This window comes from Pipra filicauda, unplaced genomic scaffold (assembly GCF_003945595.2).
Source record: "Pipra filicauda isolate LSUMZ 115617 unplaced genomic scaffold, ASM394559v2 scaffold81_size6448238_pilon, whole genome shotgun sequence".
NCBI lineage: Eukaryota > Metazoa > Chordata > Aves > Passeriformes > Pipridae > Pipra > Pipra filicauda.
Window position 1 is genome coordinate 5,537,323 of NW_024104998.1, and position 20,819 is coordinate 5,558,141.

The 20,819-nt window shown below is 37.9% G+C and overlaps 1 protein-coding gene across 2 annotated transcripts in view; it reads left to right on the plus strand.

Moving 5' to 3' along the window:
- The first annotated feature begins 525 nt into the window (after positions 1-525).
- The window catches only part of RB1CC1 (RB1 inducible coiled-coil 1), a 73,249-nt gene continuing 52,955 nt past the window's right edge, over positions 526-20,819 (plus strand). For both annotated transcript variants that reach the window (XM_027728140.2, XM_027728142.2), the window contains exons 1-5: positions 526-580; positions 13,573-13,691; positions 15,665-15,792; positions 18,328-18,454; positions 18,721-18,891. In XM_027728140.2, the coding sequence (XP_027583941.2) occupies positions 15,722-15,792; positions 18,328-18,454; positions 18,721-18,891 (369 nt within the window). In that variant the 5' untranslated portion in view covers positions 526-580; positions 13,573-13,691; positions 15,665-15,721. The remainder of the gene's footprint in view (positions 581-13,572; positions 13,692-15,664; positions 15,793-18,327; positions 18,455-18,720; positions 18,892-20,819) is intronic.

Consider the following 20,819-nt stretch of genomic DNA (forward strand, 5'->3'; position numbering starts at 1 on the left):
CGACAAGGATGAATGGGTTTAAATTGAAAGACAGTAGGTTTAGATTAGATATGAGGAAGAAATTCTTTACTGTGAGGGTAGTGAGGCACTGAACAGGTTGCCCAGAGAAGCTGTGGGCGTCCTATCCTTGGAGGTATTCAAATGCCAGACTGGATGGAGCTCAGGTCTGGTGGAAAGTGTTCCTGCCCAAGAAGAGGGGCTGGAACTCGATGATCTCCCAGCTCCCTTCCAACCCCCGATCCCGCCCGGGCCCCGCAGCCGCCGCCGCTTCCGCCGCGCGGTGCCTCCCGCGCACCGCCCCCTCCCGGCAGCCCTCGCGCCGGAAGCGGCTGACGACAACAACAAACAGCGGCGGCGGCCGCGCCAGGCAGGGCTCTTCTGCTCCCGCGCCCCCGGCCCGCCCGCCGGATCCGCCGAACCGCCTCTGCCGCCCCGCCGCCTCTCCCCGCCCGGCCGCGGCTACCGCCGAGCCGCTGCGTGCCCCCGCCGAGCCGCCTGGCCCGGCCGCGCGGCGCGGGGGGGACGCGCCGCCACCGCGGCCGCCGCAGGATGCGCGGCGCTGCCCGCGCCGGACCCTCCGGTGAGTGGGGAGCGCTGCCCCCGAGCTGCGGGCTCCCCCCGCCGCCCCGCTCGGCCCCTCCCCGCCGCGGGGGAGGCGGGGACTCCGGTACCGGGAGGGCGGCCTTGGCGAGGGGCGGCGGTCGCGGCTTTGGGCGCGGGGCTGTACCCGCGGGGCGGGCGACAAAGAGCCGGGAGGCGGCGGGGAGGGGGTGCGGAAGGACCGGGATCCCACCGCTGCTGCCGGTGCCGCGGAATGACCCCTGCGCAGCCGGCGGGGGGAGCAGGCACGGGGGGCGGTGACTCCCAGCCGCAGCGCCGGGCAGGCCGGGGTGCTCCTGCCTGCCCAGGGCTCCGCTGCCAGGGCGAGGGATTCGCGGTGAAGTTACTACAAGGAATGACTCAGCCTGGCAGCGCCTCCGTGCTCGCCGGCGGCGGCGGTCGGGCGAGCGCCGGCAGAAGCGATGTGTGTTTACAAACGTTGTTCTTTCTTTCCCTCGGTTGTTTACTTGTTCTTGCTCCCGAGGAAGCATGTGTCGTGTGCTGGATTTTCCCATCGGTTTCTTCTTATTGCTTTCCAGTAGACTTTCAGGCTGTTTTGACCAGTGCTGGCGTTTCTTTCTCACTGACCCCCAAAGTACTGGCTACCAGTGATCCAGAAGTAGAAATGCTAATATAAGAGCTGGGAGAATTAAATGAGCTGATCTTTGTAATGCTCATGCTTCTTACTTAACGTCAGGTAGAGAGGAAATAAAAAGTCACGTCAGTTCCTGAGATACTCAGAACCAACCCAGAAATGTTAATTTAGACCTCATATGGCCCTAGCTTTCTTCTCTTGTGTCATTTGTTTTTTGTCTGAAGTAATTACATGGTATGTTCTGGTCATGAGCCATTTCTTGTGGTTTGTATTTTAAGCTTTCACCTTTATTTTTTTATGGGAAAGAATGAGAAGGTTAAGCTGTTTGTGTTTTTTTTTCCTTCTGCTCACATAAATGTGTGTCAGAATTAGTTTGTGCCATTGGGTTTATGGAGGAACTTACACTTCTGAAGGTGTGCGTTTGTAAAAGATGGTAATGTATGAGGTATGGTAAAAGATACCTTAATAATTATAGAGAAATAATGAGGATGGAAAAACATGCTTCTTACAGTTGAAGTTTATATAGCTGAGAAGTACTATGAGGAATACTAGACACTATAAACAGAATCAGAATCATAGAATGGTTTGGGTTGGAAGGGACCTTATAGATTATCCAGCTCTAACCGCCCTGCCATGGGCAGAGAGACACCTTGAGGGAGACCAGGTTGCTCGAAACCCCATCCAACCTGTCCCTGAACGCCTCTAGGGATAGGACATCCACAGCTTCTCTGGGCAACCTGTTCTAGTTGTCTCACCACCCTTGCAGTAAGGAATTTCTTCCTAATATCCAGTCTAAACCAATCGTCTTTCAGTTTAAAGCCATTGCTCCTTGTCCTGTCCCATACATAGCCTTGTAAATAGTCCATCTCTATGGAAATACTTCATAATAATAATGAAAATGTGCACTACTACAGTATATTTAAGTTGTGATCTTGAAGAGTGTATGTAGTACCTTAAGAAGCTTTTAAAAGATGAAGCACATAAAGGAAGGGCCTTACTGTTACCTGGTTCTCTACTTTTGTGCCAAGAAACAAATATTAACAAGAAAGAAATTAGGTATTCAAACATCATTGAGTTTAAATGAAAGTGCAGGGGATATATTTTACGTATTGTAACTGCTCTCTGGAACTGAAAGTGGTTTTATTTTATTACATTGGGAGTAGTAAAGAAAACAAATTGTTGAAGAACACGGGATAAGGAGCCTTACCTGCAGCAGTTATAGAGCTAGAAATACAAACAGGATCTTTTGGGATAATGGGTTACTGTAAGATAGACCTAACTGTGCTTTGGGAGTATACTATTGTTGTTTGCTTTGTGCAAGTAGCTGTGTGTTTTGTAGATTGTAGGATAGTGATCTATCTTATGTTTTATTGTATTGTTCTAGACTTGTACTCAGCACAGATTTGGGTTAGTAATCTCTGGGATCGTATTCAATGGGCTGTCTCTCCCCATGTCAGGTTACTATATTTATAATTAGAAGTGTATGCAGCAGACTTATGCTGTGACTGGAGAAGAGGGCAAGGGTTATTTTGAGGTCTTTTGTGGTGTCTGTTTAAAAAACGGTGTGTCCCTGCATGTTGGCTGAACACAGATATGGTTACATGGTCTTGCAGAAGTTAAGGTGAAAAACTGAATTTCTAAACTGTTAGTACATTTCTTAAAACTTCAGTTATTCTCATTAATTAGGGGGTTGAGGGTATGTTGGGAATAGGAGAGCAGCACATGTTGATTTGCTCTTCTTGATAAGAGAGTGGCAGTTACAGTAGTTTTTCTGTGTGTTGTCCTCTAGGGTATGTTGTCATCGGTATGTTCTTAAGTCTTTATTTGGTTTTAAACTAGCAGTTAGTCTCTGTGGAGGACTGGCTCAGAGTGATGTGAGGCTCTTGAGACTTATATTGCACAGGTTGGGTGCGTTCGCATGTTGGGGTAAAGTGAAACAAGTTGAAATGAAAAACTGTAGTGTGTGTACCCAGCTGTCACACGAGTTACTTCAGTCATTTGGATACTACCCAAGCAGTCACGTGTCTCCTGCATATGAAATGTTGCTCAAGAAAGTTGTGCTCCTGATTTTTGGTTCACAGCTCAATGACAATATATGAACAGTTTCTGAAGAGGAGGGGACAAAAAAGTTAATACCTTACTACTTTCAAGGACCCTATTAATAGTTAGCATGCTGATGCAAAGTTGTTAATCAGTATTATTGAATAGCAAACACTTGATTACGAGGTGCCAACTTACATAATAATGTATTATACTGCAGGACCCGATTGAGTGCACTGATACCAAACAGGCAAAAAAGAAAAATATCACTAGTATGTAAATTACTAATCTAATTCCAAGAATTACAGAGTGTCTATTTTATAGCTGATTTGTCAAAGTAATGATTTTGGTGTACAAGTTGAAAGATCCTTACATGAATTCTTTGTTGCAAAAGCCTACAGCATAATTAATGGTGATAAAAAAAATTGCTAGCAATTATTTTTGTGAGCTAATTAGCATTCTGTCATTGTGCAAAAGTCACTTGTCTATTTATGAGTTAATTCATATTGCAGATCCACTCTTTACTTTTGAATTCAGTTGAAGGAGAGAAGGCGGAAGACCTCATAGTTGTGTATCAGCTCTTTCTATCCCTATTTGTAAGCAAGGTTGGAAGTGGGTATACTTTGTCTTTTCTAATGGGATTCATGCATAACTAAATTCTTAATAATACGTAGATAGTATCTTAATATCAATTGTTGGATGTTGTTGATAGAAATATCAAAAAAGATTTATTGACACAATGTTTTCATTCAGAGTTTGAGATGAGGCTGGTCAGGAGAAACACCAGGGATGTCAGAGCAATTGTTGCTTGTCTTCTATCCATCTCCAGTTGTGTATTTTTTCTTTTGTTGTTCAGGTCTGCAGTCTGTGGTTTCAGCATGGTTCTGAGCTTAAGCTACCAGCAGCAGCTCAGTGTAGCTTTTTATGTCCATCCAAGATGTTGACTGTTTCGTTTGGAAACAGATTTTGCAGCTGGGCCTGCTATCTTTATCGCATCAAGGTGAAACGATTACAATGTGCTATATATAAAGCTCTACTGGTTTGTGCATCTAGAAAATAAGCTGTTGTAGAATCTGGTAGCCTGCTTTCTATGTGAAAAGACTTAAGTGCTGTATGAGTTTCTTTTTGACCTGCGTTGATTACCTGCTTATTGAAAGTAAAATGTAAAATTGCTTTGTTGACTAGTCGGGTTCCTGTGTCTGTCTTGCTGTGTAATGCCATAGGTTCAATAAGAAGAATGACGTGCAAGTATTTGAGAGCAGCTCTGCTTAAGTAATGTTCTAATGAGTCTCTGACTTCAGAATATGCTTTTATTTTTTCCTTAGGAAATAGCTCATGTTTTCTTACCTCCTAAGACTTACTTGTGCAACTATATTTTTGCTTTTTCAGGAAAGTAGTAAAGTTGTGGTAGTGGTGAAATACTGAGTTCAGTATTTCAGTTGCATTGTCTTTTTATTTGGAGGGATTAGGTGGAACTAGTAACTGTATGATACATCAATCTTCATTATTATTCTTGAAGATATGTTTGACCAATATGTGTGAGGCCAATATGCTGTTTTTATTTCAAACAGATTGAAAACAATATGTATTTTAGAGTTAGAAAGCAGCACTGAAGAACTAATTAAAGGCAAAGTTTTACTTGTATTATTCAAATTCAAAAAATCATACCACTCTTAGCAAAGCTAAAATATTAATTCTGTAAGAGTTGCACTTTGCTGAGATCCAATTTATAAATGTTTGAGGTAGCTGTTTCTAAATTCCGAAATTTTACTTCGATTTAGTGTTCAGTTTCTCTTTTGTAACTGACTTATCTGCCATTTTATTTTATTTTTTTTTTCGTAGAACGTGTTCATGCTGCATTCTGTAAAATATGCTCTTCTGTGTGTTGTAGATATAGCTGCAGCACTTTTAGCTCATATTGTTTGAATGGTGTTTTTTTTCCTGATATAGCAGGGACTCTTAATGTCAGTGGTTTATCTCAAACTTTGAGTTTGTTGATGCCAAGTAGCTCTGCTGGTATGTCAAAGGTGTGGAAATTTCACCCTTATTTATTGTAGTTGTGCTTAGGATAGACAGTTCTTGCTGACAAAATGGTACTTTTATTCATACAGTTTTCCTTCCATCCTCCAGAGTGTGTATTTTTATTAAATTCAAATGAAGCAGAAATTCTTATGTAAGAGTATATTGTGTAACTGGACTAGAAGCTCTCTTCTAATACATTGTGCTTATGCTATATTGCAAATATTCTACTAGTAAACTCAGCATGAGTTTATATGTCTATTTAAAAATATTCTTTACAAGTACTCATGTTGTCTACTGATTGAAAGAGACTTGATTCTCAGTGAGCGGTTTAAAAATATGACTGAAAATTCTCAGTTCTATCTGAATGAAGGGTGGGGGGAGGGGTAATGTGTAAACTTTTGTGTATGTTTTATGTGAAAGGCTTGGTGGTAAAATACCTATAAATTTCAAAAAGCAAATATAAGATAACAACAATTTCACATGCACACTATGGCTGCATACAGCACAACCAGGGTTCAGTAAAGAGGAGTACAGTTTTACTACCTCAACTGCTGTGAGTTGTGTTTTTTGTTGATTTTCTTGGTTTTTTTTTGGTTGTTTTTTTTTTTTAGTGAGGTTGTGTAATTCTTAAGTTGGTAATATTCCATGAAGGGATTTATTAGTGCTGTTTGTTAGCTGTTTTAAACTAGCAAAGACTTATATCCCAGAAAGATAAAGAAGGGCAGATGAAAATTAGGAAACACTTTCTTGAGATAAGAGACAATTCAATATTCTTCAGACACATCCTGCAGCTTTTTTCATTTCTGAACACATTACTGTTATCTTCTTTCAAATTGATGCCAGTAGAGATCTGAAGGTGATTTGTGATTATGTGGCATCCAACAAGAATCTAGACTTGATTTCTGAGTATGTATTCCTAGGGAGGTTGGGGGTTATATTGGCTCTGCATCTCACTGATAGTCCTGTACTTACCTGTTTCAGATACCACTGAAATAGAAAAGAATGTTGATGAATGGCAGGAAGTTCATAGGTGACATGTGAATTATGAGTAACTTAAAAAAATTGAGAAATTTCATCTTTAGATCATGAAATTCAAATGCTAAATTTATAAACATCCATATGGATAAGAAAAATTTGAAACCAGTTTGGAAGTTGCAAATTATTCAAACATTTTTCCAAGATGGTGGTGCATTTCCTTATTACTGGAAAACTTTAATGTTATTTGAAAACATGATTGCATATGAATAGAAATTAATTCAGGAAGAACCTGAGACTGTTATGTAGGCAGTCAGACTAAACCACAATGACTTTTACTTGTCTTACATTTCATTATTTTCAATCTTTTACTTTCTTTTCTATCTGTAGCGCTTTCATTTCTGTGAAATAAATGCCATTTAATCAGTCTTAATTTCTGTGATTTCATCTTTTAAAGTGGGTCTGCCCAAGATTTTTCTCTTTTCTACATAAAAGAGAAAAAAGCATTATAATGGTATATCTAGAGAGGGGAGGACAGGATGAGTGGCCTCTCAGACTGTATTTTGAGAAACTCTGTCCTGCACTGCATCTCTAATAATTGCCCATTTTTAAGTTATCTTAGCCGGATCTTTAAGAGGATGCTGGCTTTTTTTTTTTTTTTTTTTTAAATAGGTTTGCATTTATAAGCAATCTACCAGTAACTGAGGATGACATGGGCAGTTAGGAGTGCGATGCCTTCTGAAAATTCTTACTTGTCTCCTTGAATGATGGTTCTGATGTTTGGTATCCTCTGTATTCATTGGCCTCTTTCCAGCCTTAGTTGAAGTTTATCAGTTTGTGGAGCTGTGTTGTGAACCAGATCAGGGAATCAATTTGAGCTGTTGGTATCGAGGGGAAGTAAGCTGTTTCTAACTTGTTACAACAAAGTAATCCAGTTTATTCCAGAGAAGTATAGACAGTTGCACCACTGAAAGTTGATGCAGGAAAAGGAGCAGGAGAACTGGCTGAGGAAGGGGATTCCTAAATCTGGTACTCTTTTCTATAACCAGTGTTCATGGTCTTGGTTAACCAGAGAGAGCATGTTAGTGGAAGGAGCACTGGTGCTGACTTGTCTGAGTTTGGTGCAAGAAAGAAAGGAATTTTTGTTGTCTGTTTCTTGCAGAATTGTTTCCAAATACTGTAAGTTTTTTACATGCTAATTATTTTAAAGAGTATATGTCTGCAGGGAGAACCTTCCCAGCAGTATGAAGTCAGTCAGTAACTTGAATAAACCCACCTGAAGCTCCACTTACCCCAGAGTGCCATTCTTTGCAAAGCAAATGTATTAATCTCTGTAATTCGAGGGAGGCTTGTGCGCTACAAATGCCTTTGAAATGGCAAAATTATACATTAAAAAAAGAAAATTCTGACAAAACCTTCAGTTAACTTTGCAAAAACCAAGGTACAGACAGCTGTGGAAAGACTTGTTTCCATCAATTAAAAAACAAAAAAAAACAAAAACAAAAACAAAAAAAAACCACAAAAAAAAGGAAAGAAAGAAAAAGGATACTACAGGCCTTGGGCTGTTTCCTGGCAATAAGATTGTCAGGAATCCTTGGTTTGTTTTCTGACTTGTACCTGCTAACTGAGGCACAGAAGTTTCACTTTCTATCATGTAAGAGATGTGGGGTTTTGAAAAATGTGGTAAAATTGTGTTCAACTGTTGAAGGAGAAAAACTATCTATTATATGGATTGTGCTTTGGCAGCTCCTCAAATCAGTGAAACCTGCAGTGTAAATAGATGCTAACCATCAGATCTCAAGTTTTATAATTATGTACATATGGAATCATGACACAGTGTCTAATAATGTGCTTGTTACCTCATGAATGTGTTTCAGACTCTTGCTTTCCTAGAATTCACAATGTAAGTTTTGTCTGAACTTGTAAGAAGCTGCATTGTTTTGGGCCACGCCAGTTTCAAAGCTACACTTAAACACGCACCATGTTTTTTTTGCCTGCCCAGATGCGGTTGTTTTTGATCTCCTGCTGTTTCAGTGTTGATGTTGTTGAGGATCTATGAAGGCATTGTGGCACCTACTTTGCTGAGGGAGGAGCTTCCATGTAGTTCAGAGTTGCAGGAACAACTCTGAATATGATGGTGATATGTAACTCAAGTATGAAGTTAGTATTATATGATTCATATTAAAGGAAGGGGAGGGGGAAAGAAGCCTCTTATCCTATGAAATACTGAATTTACTGACTTTTGAAATTCCACTTCAGTGAGTTGGAAATTAGGCGCTTAGGGATGTTTCCTGGTTGCTCTGCAGAATTGCAGCTTATTTCTTGTGTTGAGTGGAAAAGACTTGCTTTACTGACCAGCAGCTGAGTTTGAGAGCTGCTAACAACAAAGTGACTGTTGGAGTTGCTGTAATTAAGTAACCGCCTCTGTGCCTGATGCACATCTCAACACAGTATAAATAGAGCTCCAGATGGCACCTTACAGATGTCAGGGATTGACAGTCTTCCTTTAAGACTACAGTGTGGCTTGAACATGAAGTTTTTATAGGCTTTGATATAAGGTGGTAATGGGAGATAGGATCTCCACCTGCAATAACATATATCTCTGTGATTAGATGAGATCTCCTGGTTAAATTTATTTTGGAGGAGTGGGGGATGCAATTATTCTCTGCAGTTGGGTCACGAGGAGCTCTACTATTTATTCATCACATAGCTTAGGATTTTTTTTTTTTTTTTAGTTTTTCGTTCAAGTTTTTGAAGTGCCTTTTAAAGCGTATTTCCTTTCAACAGTTGGTTATCCAGAAAAAGGTATGCATTTGCATTGTAGTTTAGAAACATAACCATTTCTGTTGCATAAAGCATTACTAAAGAATGTGTGCCCTCACAATGAGGTCATTCTTTCTATTGTTCTGGTGGTGGTAGCAGTAATCTTCTGCAAAATTAAGATATTTCTGGTTAGATGCATTGGTTGCAGTTTAAAGAAAGCTCCTTGAAGTCTGCTTTTAGAGAGGATCTTACAACTAACATGAAGAAAAGTCTTAATGTCATTAAATTCAGCTTCAATTTCTATTTTCATTTTCCTTTCATACTAGAATTTATGTGCTATAAAATACTTTGCTTGTGGAGTCTGCAAGTTGGAGCAAGAGAGCATTTTTTGAGAAGGGCACCTGAAAAAAACAAAGTGGAGGTAGAATACAGGTTTATAGAAGAAAACATAATGAATTGTAAGGAACATTCTGCACTGGTCTATTATACAGTTGCCTAAGTTGAAGTGAAACAGGAAATCCTGCTCTAAAAGGAGAGGAGAAGAAGGTGAAATCATAGGAGTTGCAGCATCTCAAAGGGAAACCTTAGGATTTGTTATATGGAAATAAAGCACAGTTTCATAGCATGTTACTGTGCTCCAAAGTTGACTCTCCGTCTCCAGAGGTAATAAAGGTATATTCCCCTTTAGGGGAGATGTTATCCAAGAAGATATTTAGTGAATGAGGAATAGCACTTGAGTCTTTTTAAGCATGTGATAGACTTGTCAGCCTTTGCCTCAGATGAGTTGCCCTTTTGATAGGCAGAAATTCTGTGGTGATGTCCCGTGAGACTCCTGACCCTTGTAATTGAGGGTAACACTTATGATTCATATTGGAGACACTCTTTTACCTGTAGTGTAGCCTCAGCTGGTCTGCAGTAAAAGAGAAACTTCTTTATTAGCGGTGTACAGATAACAATCATACAGAGTTATGTGAATGTCTAATAGCAATGTGGAATTGCAGGCACTGAGCGAACAGTGACAGTCTTGCCTTGATCAGGTAGTTCTATCTGCTATCAGATTAGAGCCCCTTTCAACCTGGACATATACATCAGGGGGAAAGAGTTTGGACCTCTTGGTTCTATCTGACCTGGAAGATGAAGCATTTATAAGTATGATGCTTAATGTACAAATGTGTAGCCATACTTCTCTGGCAACAAAGAGCAAGGTACCTTATATGGTGGGTGTGTTGTTGTTGTAGATGGAATTTTAAACCACTGGGTTTAAAGGAAAGCCACAACTCTGGCATTATTCGGTTTAAATTCTTTGGAGTTAAAGAAAAAAATATCAGTATCTTCATTTGCTTAAGTTTAGTTTGAAATCCAGTTTATAAAGGAAGTATGGGAAATGAGATGTCAAAAAAGTATGTTAACTTGAGTAAGATAATATGGAGGAAACATAGTGACTTTAAAGTGAAGTTGATTAATGTCTCTTTAAACCCAAACAACATAAATGTTGATTTCTATCTTTGTCCTGCCCTGACTGCTGTGTTTCAGTGTCTGAGTTTGTAAAGCTGAAAAGAATTGTACCATGGAACAATGGAATGGTCAATATTAGGTAATGGAACAGAGATTCTGCACTTAAGGGCAGAAATGGTTGGTTAATGTAGCCATAGGATTATTTGTGGAGTATTGTGAAACCTATGATACCTGTACTGTAATGACAAAAAGGAAGGGTCTGTAAACAGATCTTCATTTCCTTTTACAGATGTAACAATGAGCATATTCTGAACTAAATAAAATACATCTCCATACTTGTAAACAACATATGTTGAAAGTATTGATTGACACAGACTTCAAAAGTAGTCAGTTGTTGAAGAGTTTATATCGTATAGGAAAAGATTGCAGTAATTGCATTGCAATGTAAATACAACATAGAGCAGTGAAATAAATGTCACAACTGACATAATGTATTCATTGCTGATTTTGGTGTTTTGTTAGCTAATGTAACAAAGTATTCTGAATTAATTACAGAAGCTGTTTCTACTTTGGGCTATTCTTACTTACATGTCATCTCATTCTTTTTCTTATATTTATATCTACCATATTTTGTCTGCCCTGGCAGCTGTTACAGAAATTTCAAATGTTCAGCTGTTTTTTTTCATGATGTTACTGATAATTTGTGGCAGTTCCTCATACAAACTTCCATCCCATAACTTGAAGGATCTAGTTTATAGGATAGCATGGATCTAATGCTGTAAATCACACAGTTTAAAAAAATAATCTGTTTGGATTAGTCATTTGTGGTTTTGTCTGATTACATAGTTAGCAGCTCTGTCTTCAGTAGCTGTCAAATTTTGTAATTGTTCGACCTCTATTAAAACGAATTAAAATAATTTGAGCACTATAACACAAAAACTTGAAACTCGTAACACTATGTAGCAGTTTAATGCTAAAAAAATTTTTTAAAAGCCTGAAATTCTCCTAATGGCCTGTTGTGGTAATACAAGAAGAATAATAATAAAATGCTTATGGATATATTCTGCTGAAGCTTGATGGTGTTACTTTCACTCCAAGCTTATTTTAAGAACTTATGTTACTGCTGAATAATAATGTTCTGGAATATTGGAAACGAACTTAAAGGCTAATTTGTGATATGTAGCTGACCTTGCTTGCTTGTCTGCAGTAACCTGACCTTTGAAGGAAAAGAAACTTAGGCAACTGTGATGAGTTTCATACATTCCTCCCCTCATAACTAATCTGGGACTCTGTTCAGAGTCAGACATATGTTGTCCAGACATGCAAGACTAGGGAGAGCTCTCAAAATTCATTTTCTTCCAGTGTTGCAAAAACAGGCATCTGGAGAGAGGCACTTGACATAGCTGCTGCTGAGGGAAGGGAGGACTGCAGCCTGTCTTTGTTGGACATCAGTGAGTCTGTAGGAGAGGCTGCTGTTAAAGGCATGTATTCTCTGAAACCTTTCTTTACACAGTTCCTTTCTTCCTGAAAGCATTCACTGAAATTTGTGACAACCTTGGGAGTGGGTGACTTGTGTGTATTTCTGTGAATTCTACTTTTTTTTTCTTTTTTTTTTTTTTTAGGAGTAATCTAATACAAATTTGTCCTGCCTGTGTTAGTGTAGTTCTTTTGCCCCCAGGATTGTTGGCTAAAATGTTGGGTGGAAGAAATACCACTTGTTTTTTGTCTCCTTAATGGTTGCAAAGGAATTACAAGACTAGAGATTCCTGTGTTGTGATCCTAGTTTGTGGCATAGGTGTTCCAGTAGTTTCATGTTACTGTGCATTGTTTTGATCTAAAGCAAATATTCATAAATTCATTTTGCTCAAGTACAACTACTGATTGATGATAGCTAAACTGGAGGAAGACACTTCAATTACCGTTTTTGTAGTGGTAGTACTTAAACACATTGCTTATTTCCCTTTTATTGTACCTTTCCTTCTGACAAAATGATGTGTGCATTTTTCATAGGAGTAAAGAGAGAGTGGACAGGAGGGAGGAAGATAATGTCTCTGTTCTGTGCCCATAAAATAATTTTTTTCCTTTATCATAAGGTTTGAAATTTGGGACAAAGTGTTTGATTTAATGTTAGTAGCATGAGTTGTATAAAATGGTTTACACCTTCTAATGGTTTTCAGGCTTCAGCAAGCCTATTTTTAGTAATGGATTATCACCCTTTATAGTGCCTGATCATCTTCTCAGAAAGCTTGCTGGGGCATTAACACGATAGAAATAGTGTTTGTTTGCAGTTTGGAGTTTGATTGTGCACTTGCTTTACTGCCCTGAGCCCAACTACTCATCAACACATTCCTTGCCAAGGGCTCCTTCTCCTTTGGCCCTGCTACTTAACTGAAAACAGTTAAAATGAACTAGGGTAGCCTAAAAAGATCACTTTTGGTAATCTGGCTCATTTTGGTTGTTGCAGTTTCCACTGTAGTTTAAAAAGCAGTTCTGGGAGAGGAAGCCCCTGGCAAAGATGCCAATGACAAGCAGGTGGGAATGGTTAACATCTTCACTTTGTTTAAAAGAGAAATTAGAATAAATCAAGCTAACACATGTTTTGAAAGTAGGCGAGTGGCTTAGCATAATAGGTTACCTTGTTTCAGGTGAGGAAGGTGACACTGATTCCTGAAGGAGTCTGTTGGAGATAGCTGTTCATTCAACATCAGTAGCTTGTATACCTTTTGATGCTGGATTTTCTTAGATAAATTGCATGTGTTATGACTTTTGCTGTTGCTCTTGGCATCATTGTATCAGCATTCTGCACTAGTTCTGAACAGTAATTTCAGTTAATGGAAATGCAAGCAGTTCCTTTTTAATGAGCTAAAATTCTCTCCTTGTAAATACTCAAAAGTATCATTAACAGTTACTTTCAACAAAACTCATGGGCAAAAGTGTTCAGGTGTGTAACAGTTCTGGGCAGATTTGTAACTGGATAGCGTTATTAATTAAAAAACAACTACCATATAATTATTCTTCTGGCATTGACATGCACTGATTTCTGGGTTAGATGCAATTATGACCATAAAATCCTGGCATTTTAATAACACCTGTAATTGCATTTTCATATCTTTTCTTTACAGATCTTCTCTGGCTTTGAACAGCCATGCTACTCTGTTGCCAAAAATCAAGTAAAGCGAATGTGTGCAGTTACTCTCCTCTTGAATTTGAAGAAGGTGGTAACTTTGTATAGTGCCTGAAGGTAATTCTTTCTTTGCTTGAAGTTTAAAAAGTGGGAGACTGCTGATGCATGGCAGATGCTGTCATAAATATTCTTGATCTTGATAATGTTTCTTCTTTCTGTGTTAGTTAGGTTTAGCATTGTGGTATGGAGGGGTAAATGATTAAAATTTCACTTTGTGTATGAGATGAACACATTCTCTCATATTTCACTTCAGCCTGGAAAGTAATGTTTATGTGAAAGCTGGGTACTATACATGCCTTTTACTATACTTTGATTGAAAAGAGCTTATTTTTTTTTCTGTGTGCCCCATGCTGCTTGCTTGAAACATTGTGTTATTTAATGTTTGTTTCTAATTCTGCCTGGATCACAGTCACAAATACATTCTTTGTGAAAAGAAAGTTATGCGCAGGAGACCGATCAATTCGGAAACTTAGTCCAAAGAATTTAGTAATAAATAAATAATCGTTAGCTTGTTCTTGGTGTTCAACAGTTTTTACCTATCTAATAATTTGGTTTATAGAATATATTCATGTCCCAGTACAAAATGGAACTGTTGCCACTTAGTACAGTAGAGTTCAAGTGTAAGGACAACAAAACTCTGTTCAGATCAAATTATTTAGCTAGGGCTTTTTTACCACAGGTGTTTCTGAAATCTTGATGTGAAAACGCATGTTTTAACTAGTTTATGTACTATAATTAATACTTGAGAAATATGTGGAAAGCCACTCTCTTGTAAAAATAGCTCTTTTGACTTTCTGAAATAATTATTCTGGTAAAACCTCTCCCCTCTCCTCATTTTAATGGCATATTAGTTTTATCTGTGGTCTGTCAGTTTTTCTGGGTGTAGGCAAAGAGATAAAGGCAAATTCAGATTAAGTTGAGAGTTAAACAGTTAGCTGTGTAGATCTTGTATATGTGTTCAGGGAAAGAGGGGCCACTTATTGTACCTGTGTAGCAATTTGATCGAAAAAGTTTTTTTTATAATGATATAAAAATATTACTTAGTGTCTAAAACTTTTACAGCTCAGCTTTTTGTAACTCCTTCCACATAACAAAAAAAAAATCAGGCTGTTAGTGACTGCAGTGTTATTCTGCAGCAACTTTGTTAGTGTGGCAGAAATTACTCATAAACTTCCTAGCTCCTGTGGAGGAGAAGAGAAAAAAGGCTCAGAAGTAAGGAGTATTTCAGTGATAAAATCTCAGATCTCAATGTTTTACGAAGCAGGTCAAGGTTTTTCATCTGTCACATACACTGGAAAAACCTGTGCATATAGTTGCTCCTCCAGGTGCCTGTGGGGCTTGAGACTGAAAATGCATCCTGTGTGTTGGGCTGCACATTCTTTCTTACATACTCTGTATTTGCCATTGGTGACAAAGAAGGTAGCTACAGATTTAGCTAATACTGATAACAGAGGAAAATAATTTTTAAAACTATTACTTATTGTGGAGGAATACAAAAAGGAAATCTACCTTTTTTTTTTTTTTTTTTTTTTTTTTGCCAGTGCTTCAATATGTCTGAATGAAGAAAGTATGGATAGGGATATTAGTGAGCAGACAGACTTTCTAACTGTAAGTTGAGGAAAATAGATAGCATAGGTCATGCTGCTGTTTGTAAAATCTAGAAAGGATGTCTGGAAATAACTGTATCAAGGGCTTTAACAATATATTTAATAATTGAGACAAGCCAGATAATGATCTGAGATGGTGACCTCTGCAACTGGAAGTCACAGTTTTTAAAATTTTTTTTTTATTTAACTTTTTCGTTCTCAGTATATATTTCCATGTGTTCTTCTAACCATCTGCACATGCAGAGACTTACCTTGCCCATGTTTCTGGTCAGAGGAGCATCTCTGTCTTTAGAAATAGATAAAGAACTGTGGAATGTGAGGGATGATGTATTCACCCACTGTTTATCTGAAAGTATTTTTTCAATAGCATGTGTGTGTCTTTCATAACTCATGTAAAACTAACACTTGAAATTTTTGTTTCAGTTTCTAAATGATTTTATCAGTGGAAGTTATAAACTTCAGAGACCTAAAGAAATCACCATGAAGCTATATGTATTTTTGGTCAACACTGGAACTACCCTTACGTTTGATACTGAACTTGCTGTGCAAAAGTAAGAGAGTAAATTAATTGTGTATTGCTTGGTTTTTTTTAAATTAAAAAGCATATATAGTTGTTATATACTAGATTCTTGACAGATGATACTCATTTCTATGAGTAAGATGATACTTATATTTTTAAAAGATACTTATATTTTTAGTATGTTGATATAGTTTTCTCACAGGTGTTCATGTATTTGAGTGGATTTTGGTTGTGGGTTTTCTTCATTTTTTTGTGATTAGCATTTTCAATGCCTTGCCAGGTGATTCTTTGTGTTTGAGATTCCATGAAAGAGTAGAAAAGTTATTTACTTTCTGGAGCAGTGACAGAGACTGACCTACTCTTAGCTGAGTCTGGTAGTATTTTTGCTGCTTTTTGAAAAAAGCTGTCAGAATGACTTCTGGTCTTTTGTACTCTTTTATTGAATGGTGTTTTTATTTATGATTCCTCTGTAAGAGTTTTGTTTTTCACTGACTGACATCATAGAAGAAGTTGTGGAGGCTTTTCTTTTTCTCCTGTCAGTATGCTTATCCTGAAGAAAATGTGTGCTCTTTAATGTTTTTAGATTAGATGCTAAAGACTTGGCATGAAGTTTTTTGTGTCATTTTCTGGATGGGTAAAAGTGGGTTCTGTCCTGTGTTGTAAGGCTCCAAAATGTTTTACATCATCTTGTATGTAAAACTTGAACCTCTGAATGCCCAATTGCCTGAAGCATTATCGGTGTTATAGGATCACAGTTAAGTCCCAATAAGTCTCCTGTTTGTTTGGGTTTTTTTTTTGCTGCGTATCAAAAGCATCTTTCAAATGTGTGCTTTGTGTTGTATCCTTTTTTCATTGTTTTCATGTGCAAGACACATTGTAGGTAGCAAGAGCCAAGCTTACCTGCTGTCTTCGTGTTCTACCAGTGATGAATGAGTTAGAACAAGTAGTTGTGCTTAAAAGACTTTTACCAGGGATTTTGTACTCAAATGCATTGTTTTCTTTCTTCTGAATTCCTGTTTGTCATTTTCGTGACTCAGCAAGTGAATTCTGAATTCCTGTTTGTCATTTTCGTGACTCAGCAAGTGAATTCGGATTTTGAAAATTGTTTGTGGTGGTGGAAGGATTCTAAGACTGTGTCTACTGATTGTTTTTTGTATGCTCTTCTCTAAAGCCTGTTGACACACAGGGTATTATGAGCATGAAATACTGCTTCAGCCACTCTGGTTCTACCAGGTCCTTTGCAGATGTGCCCATACCCCTGTATGGTGTCCTAGTACATTTAGACATTACGTTTCTAAATCATGGTGAGTGAGGTACAGCATCTGAGCTGCCATTCCAGGCTCCTAATAATCCAGTCGGGGCCAACTTTTTGCTGATTTGGATAGTTGTTTGAAAAAGAAGCTTTCCAGCAAGTGAACCAAATGAAATCAGGGACTCTTCAGTTGAAGTGTTTAATATCTTATTCTGTATATCTGTACATATGGACTTGGTCTTTCTAGGAAGACTGACTTTCTTGGGTTCTTTGCCTGTTTCCTTGTACATGGACAGGCCAAGCTATCCTTCCTAAAGACCATGGAGATGATAGGTGAATGGTTACTGTAACACAACTAGCAAGTACAAGCTTGTGCTCATGAGAGGTTTGTAATGAGTTTGTGATGTTGTGTTGAATCGTGGTTATTTTAGATAACTGATATTTATGATCTTTACTTTTCGAGTACCATACAGCCAGTACCATTGTTATGTTTCCTGACAGTTATATCAAAACCACTGATGCTTGTGTTGGTTACTCTCTTCATACTCTGAAGTTTTTTAGTATCTTTGCACAGGTACTACCACTGTGTGTTATAATTTGGTTCAGTAACTGTATCAGATTAGTAAATTCTTGTTTATTTTGCTGTTTGCTTGTGTTTTAAAGAAAAAGTCTAGAACAGTCTAAAGTAAGCAATAGTATCATCACCTAGAAATCCAAGTATGAGGCTGGTAAACTGAGAACAGGGATGATCTATTGATATACTGTTTCTACATTGAAAGTGTCTGTGATGTTTATACAAATTTGTTGCATATATATGGATTGTTAAATTTCCTGTTACTCTTCAGTGCTATTAATGCACTTCATGTAAGTAAATCAGTCAATTTATTAGGTGAAACTATGTTTACATTACACATAATGAAGTGTTGATATTCTTGTCTTGTAGGGTTTTATCAAGTCAGCTCTTGGTTCATGAAGTCTGCCTTAAAAGAACATAATACAACTTTTACAGTTGTTATCCTAAATGCTTGATATGACTTAATCCAGAATTTCAGCATACAAACAGATCTTGGAAAAACATTACCAATGATGCACCAGTAATGCAGAGGCTGTCTTCTTTTAGCTGAGAGCTTATTAGTGGGATATCCAGAATGCAACATGTTGTGACACTTAAAAAACTTAGGAATATGTCATTGTGCAGGATAAAAAGTAGTGCTTGTTTTAAAAATGTTCTGCTTTGACACTGACAAGTCACCTGTGTAAAATTAGAGACACCAATATGCTGATAGTGTCATCTTCTCTTCCCATTTCTTCCAGTGTGGCTGATCTGAAACATGCAATTCAAACAAAGTATAAGATTGCCATTCAGCACCAAGTGCTAGTTGTCAATGGAGGAGAGTGTATGGCACCAGACAGAAGAGTGTGTAGTTACAGTGCTGGAACAGTAAGTGCATACTGCATTCTTAGTCTAGACTGTCATTTATAGGGGAAGAAAAAGATGTTTTACTAAGGAATTTTTAAGTATTTTTTCACAGTGTGCTGTTTGCTGGATTTCTTTAATTTGAGGAACAGTTCCTTCTGTATTCACCTTATACATGTAGATTTTAACTTGTTCTTAAGACGTGTTACCCATATAGTGGAATAACTGGTGATTAAACAGTATGTTGCTTTTACTCAGTCTTTGGTTTCATTTTCTTTTTTTGAGTATAGGACACCAATCCAATTTTTTTATTCAACAAAGAAATGATCCTGTGTGAACGTCCACCAGCTATCCCCAAAACTACGTTTTCAGCAGAGAATGAGATGGAATTGAAAGTAGAAGAATCTCTTATGATGCCTGCAGTGTTTCATACGGTAGCATCACGAACACAACTTGCTGTGGTAAGTAGATTCTTACTGTATTTGCACACCAAAGGAAAATATGTCAGAGAGGAAGCTTGCTGTAAAATATGAAATAGTTTGTTCAAAAGGCAGTAAGAATGGCATGCTAGTGATGATGTATTCTTCAGAGCCTTTATCTCAAAGTATTTCAAGGTAAGTACTGAAATGTGCTTGCTTCTTTAGCATGTTCAGAGCTTCTTTCAAAAGCACAATGTAAGACATCTTTATGGATGAATATGTTTACACCATTTGCAAAATAAAAGCAATCTGGTTGCTTTGGATGTATGCCTTAATGCTCTGCCTTGTTTTCAGTGTCCTCTGTTTGCCTCAACCTGAAATCAGAAAAGTAACTTTGGAAACATTGTTAACCCAAGTAGAAAATTAGCAGTATAATTTTTAAAAGCACCTTGCCAAGCTTCTGTTTCATGTTATGTGTCTAAACAACTGGTGAGGAATTAATAAAACTAAGCTTCCTTTTGCTAAAATTCAGATTGCCTATTATTGAGTACTGGCTTTTACTTGCGTATATTTACTTGCAAACTAGTCAGAATCCCAATTTGATTACTTTTGTGTTATTTTTATTGAGAGAACTCGTTTCCTGCAGCGTGGTCAGTAAGATACCCAGTGTGCCTGCAGTAGGAGCAGCAATTTTTTGGTGTGTTCAAAAAACTGACACAATGCCTTCAGTAGATGGGCTGATTGTGTTTCTTCGTGTTGGGAACTGATCTAATTTCTTTTCAATTTTTACATTTAAATGTATTAAATATATTTAATATCTCTAAAGATTATTTAAGGTTCCGATGGCTGGGAGTGGGAGAATGTTTATATGTAGCACTTTGCACAAAATGAATAGTAATATATGTTTTGGTAATAAAATTTCTTGGTTTCAGTGACAACTTTATTGCAGTCCAAAAGAATATTTAGTGCTTGAAATGGCTAGATTTTAATACCATACAGCTGAATTCAGAGAAAAGTGTTAAGTCTTGCGTACAGTACAGAGATTTTGTTTTTTTCCATTGGCATCCTGATCTGTCGGGAGGGGGAATTTTTACTAAATAATCTGTCCTTGACATACTATTTGATTTAAGGCAAGGATTGAGTCCAGTAGACTCCTTCTCTTTCTCCCACCTGTTGACAGTTATTGCTGACTTTGTAAATAGGGCCTTGAGTTACTGAGTATCTGTGAATCACATGACTGTCATGCAGGGAAGAGTGGATATCAATGTGAATTCAGCTAAGGAGTGGGAGGTTTTCAATTGTGCTCCTTGAAGAGTGTGAGGATTCTGGGTTTTAGCAGCTGAAACTGAAAGTGGTTTAAAACCTTTTCTTGTGAAGTTCTAAGAGGAGGTTATAAAATAAGCAAGGCTGGTAGCTGCTAAATACTTACCATTGATTTGATATGAAAGGGGGACTGTGGTAATTAGTATGGTCTTTGTGTTTGTGTTTTATTTAGGGTAATGGAAGTGAAAGGTGGTGGTACTCAGTCTCACATTTCTCATGGTTGATATTTTATCTTCTCCATCCCATCTCCTATTTTCTAGTCTTAAAAATTCTTAATATTGCTTTCAGTTTGGTAAAGTTGCTATATAATGATGGAACATACTTAATTACTGTGGAGTAAGCTCTTTTTATTGCAGGGATTTTATTGCTACTTAGACTTGAAAAAGATTGTTGGTGCTACCTAAGCTTCCTCCTTGATTCTGAAGGTTGCATTAATATGCAGAGCACAAGAGTTTATTGCAGTGTTTGTGCTTTTAAATATGCTATTTAGATCTTTACTGGCTCATTCTGATGACAAGTTTGTAATACTATATATTTAGCTACAGACTGGAAAGTTTATCTAGAGAGAGTGATTTTGATTTGTAAGTGGAAAATAAATCTTTCCATACTCGATGACACTTATTAGTATTATTGAAGGATGGGGTGGA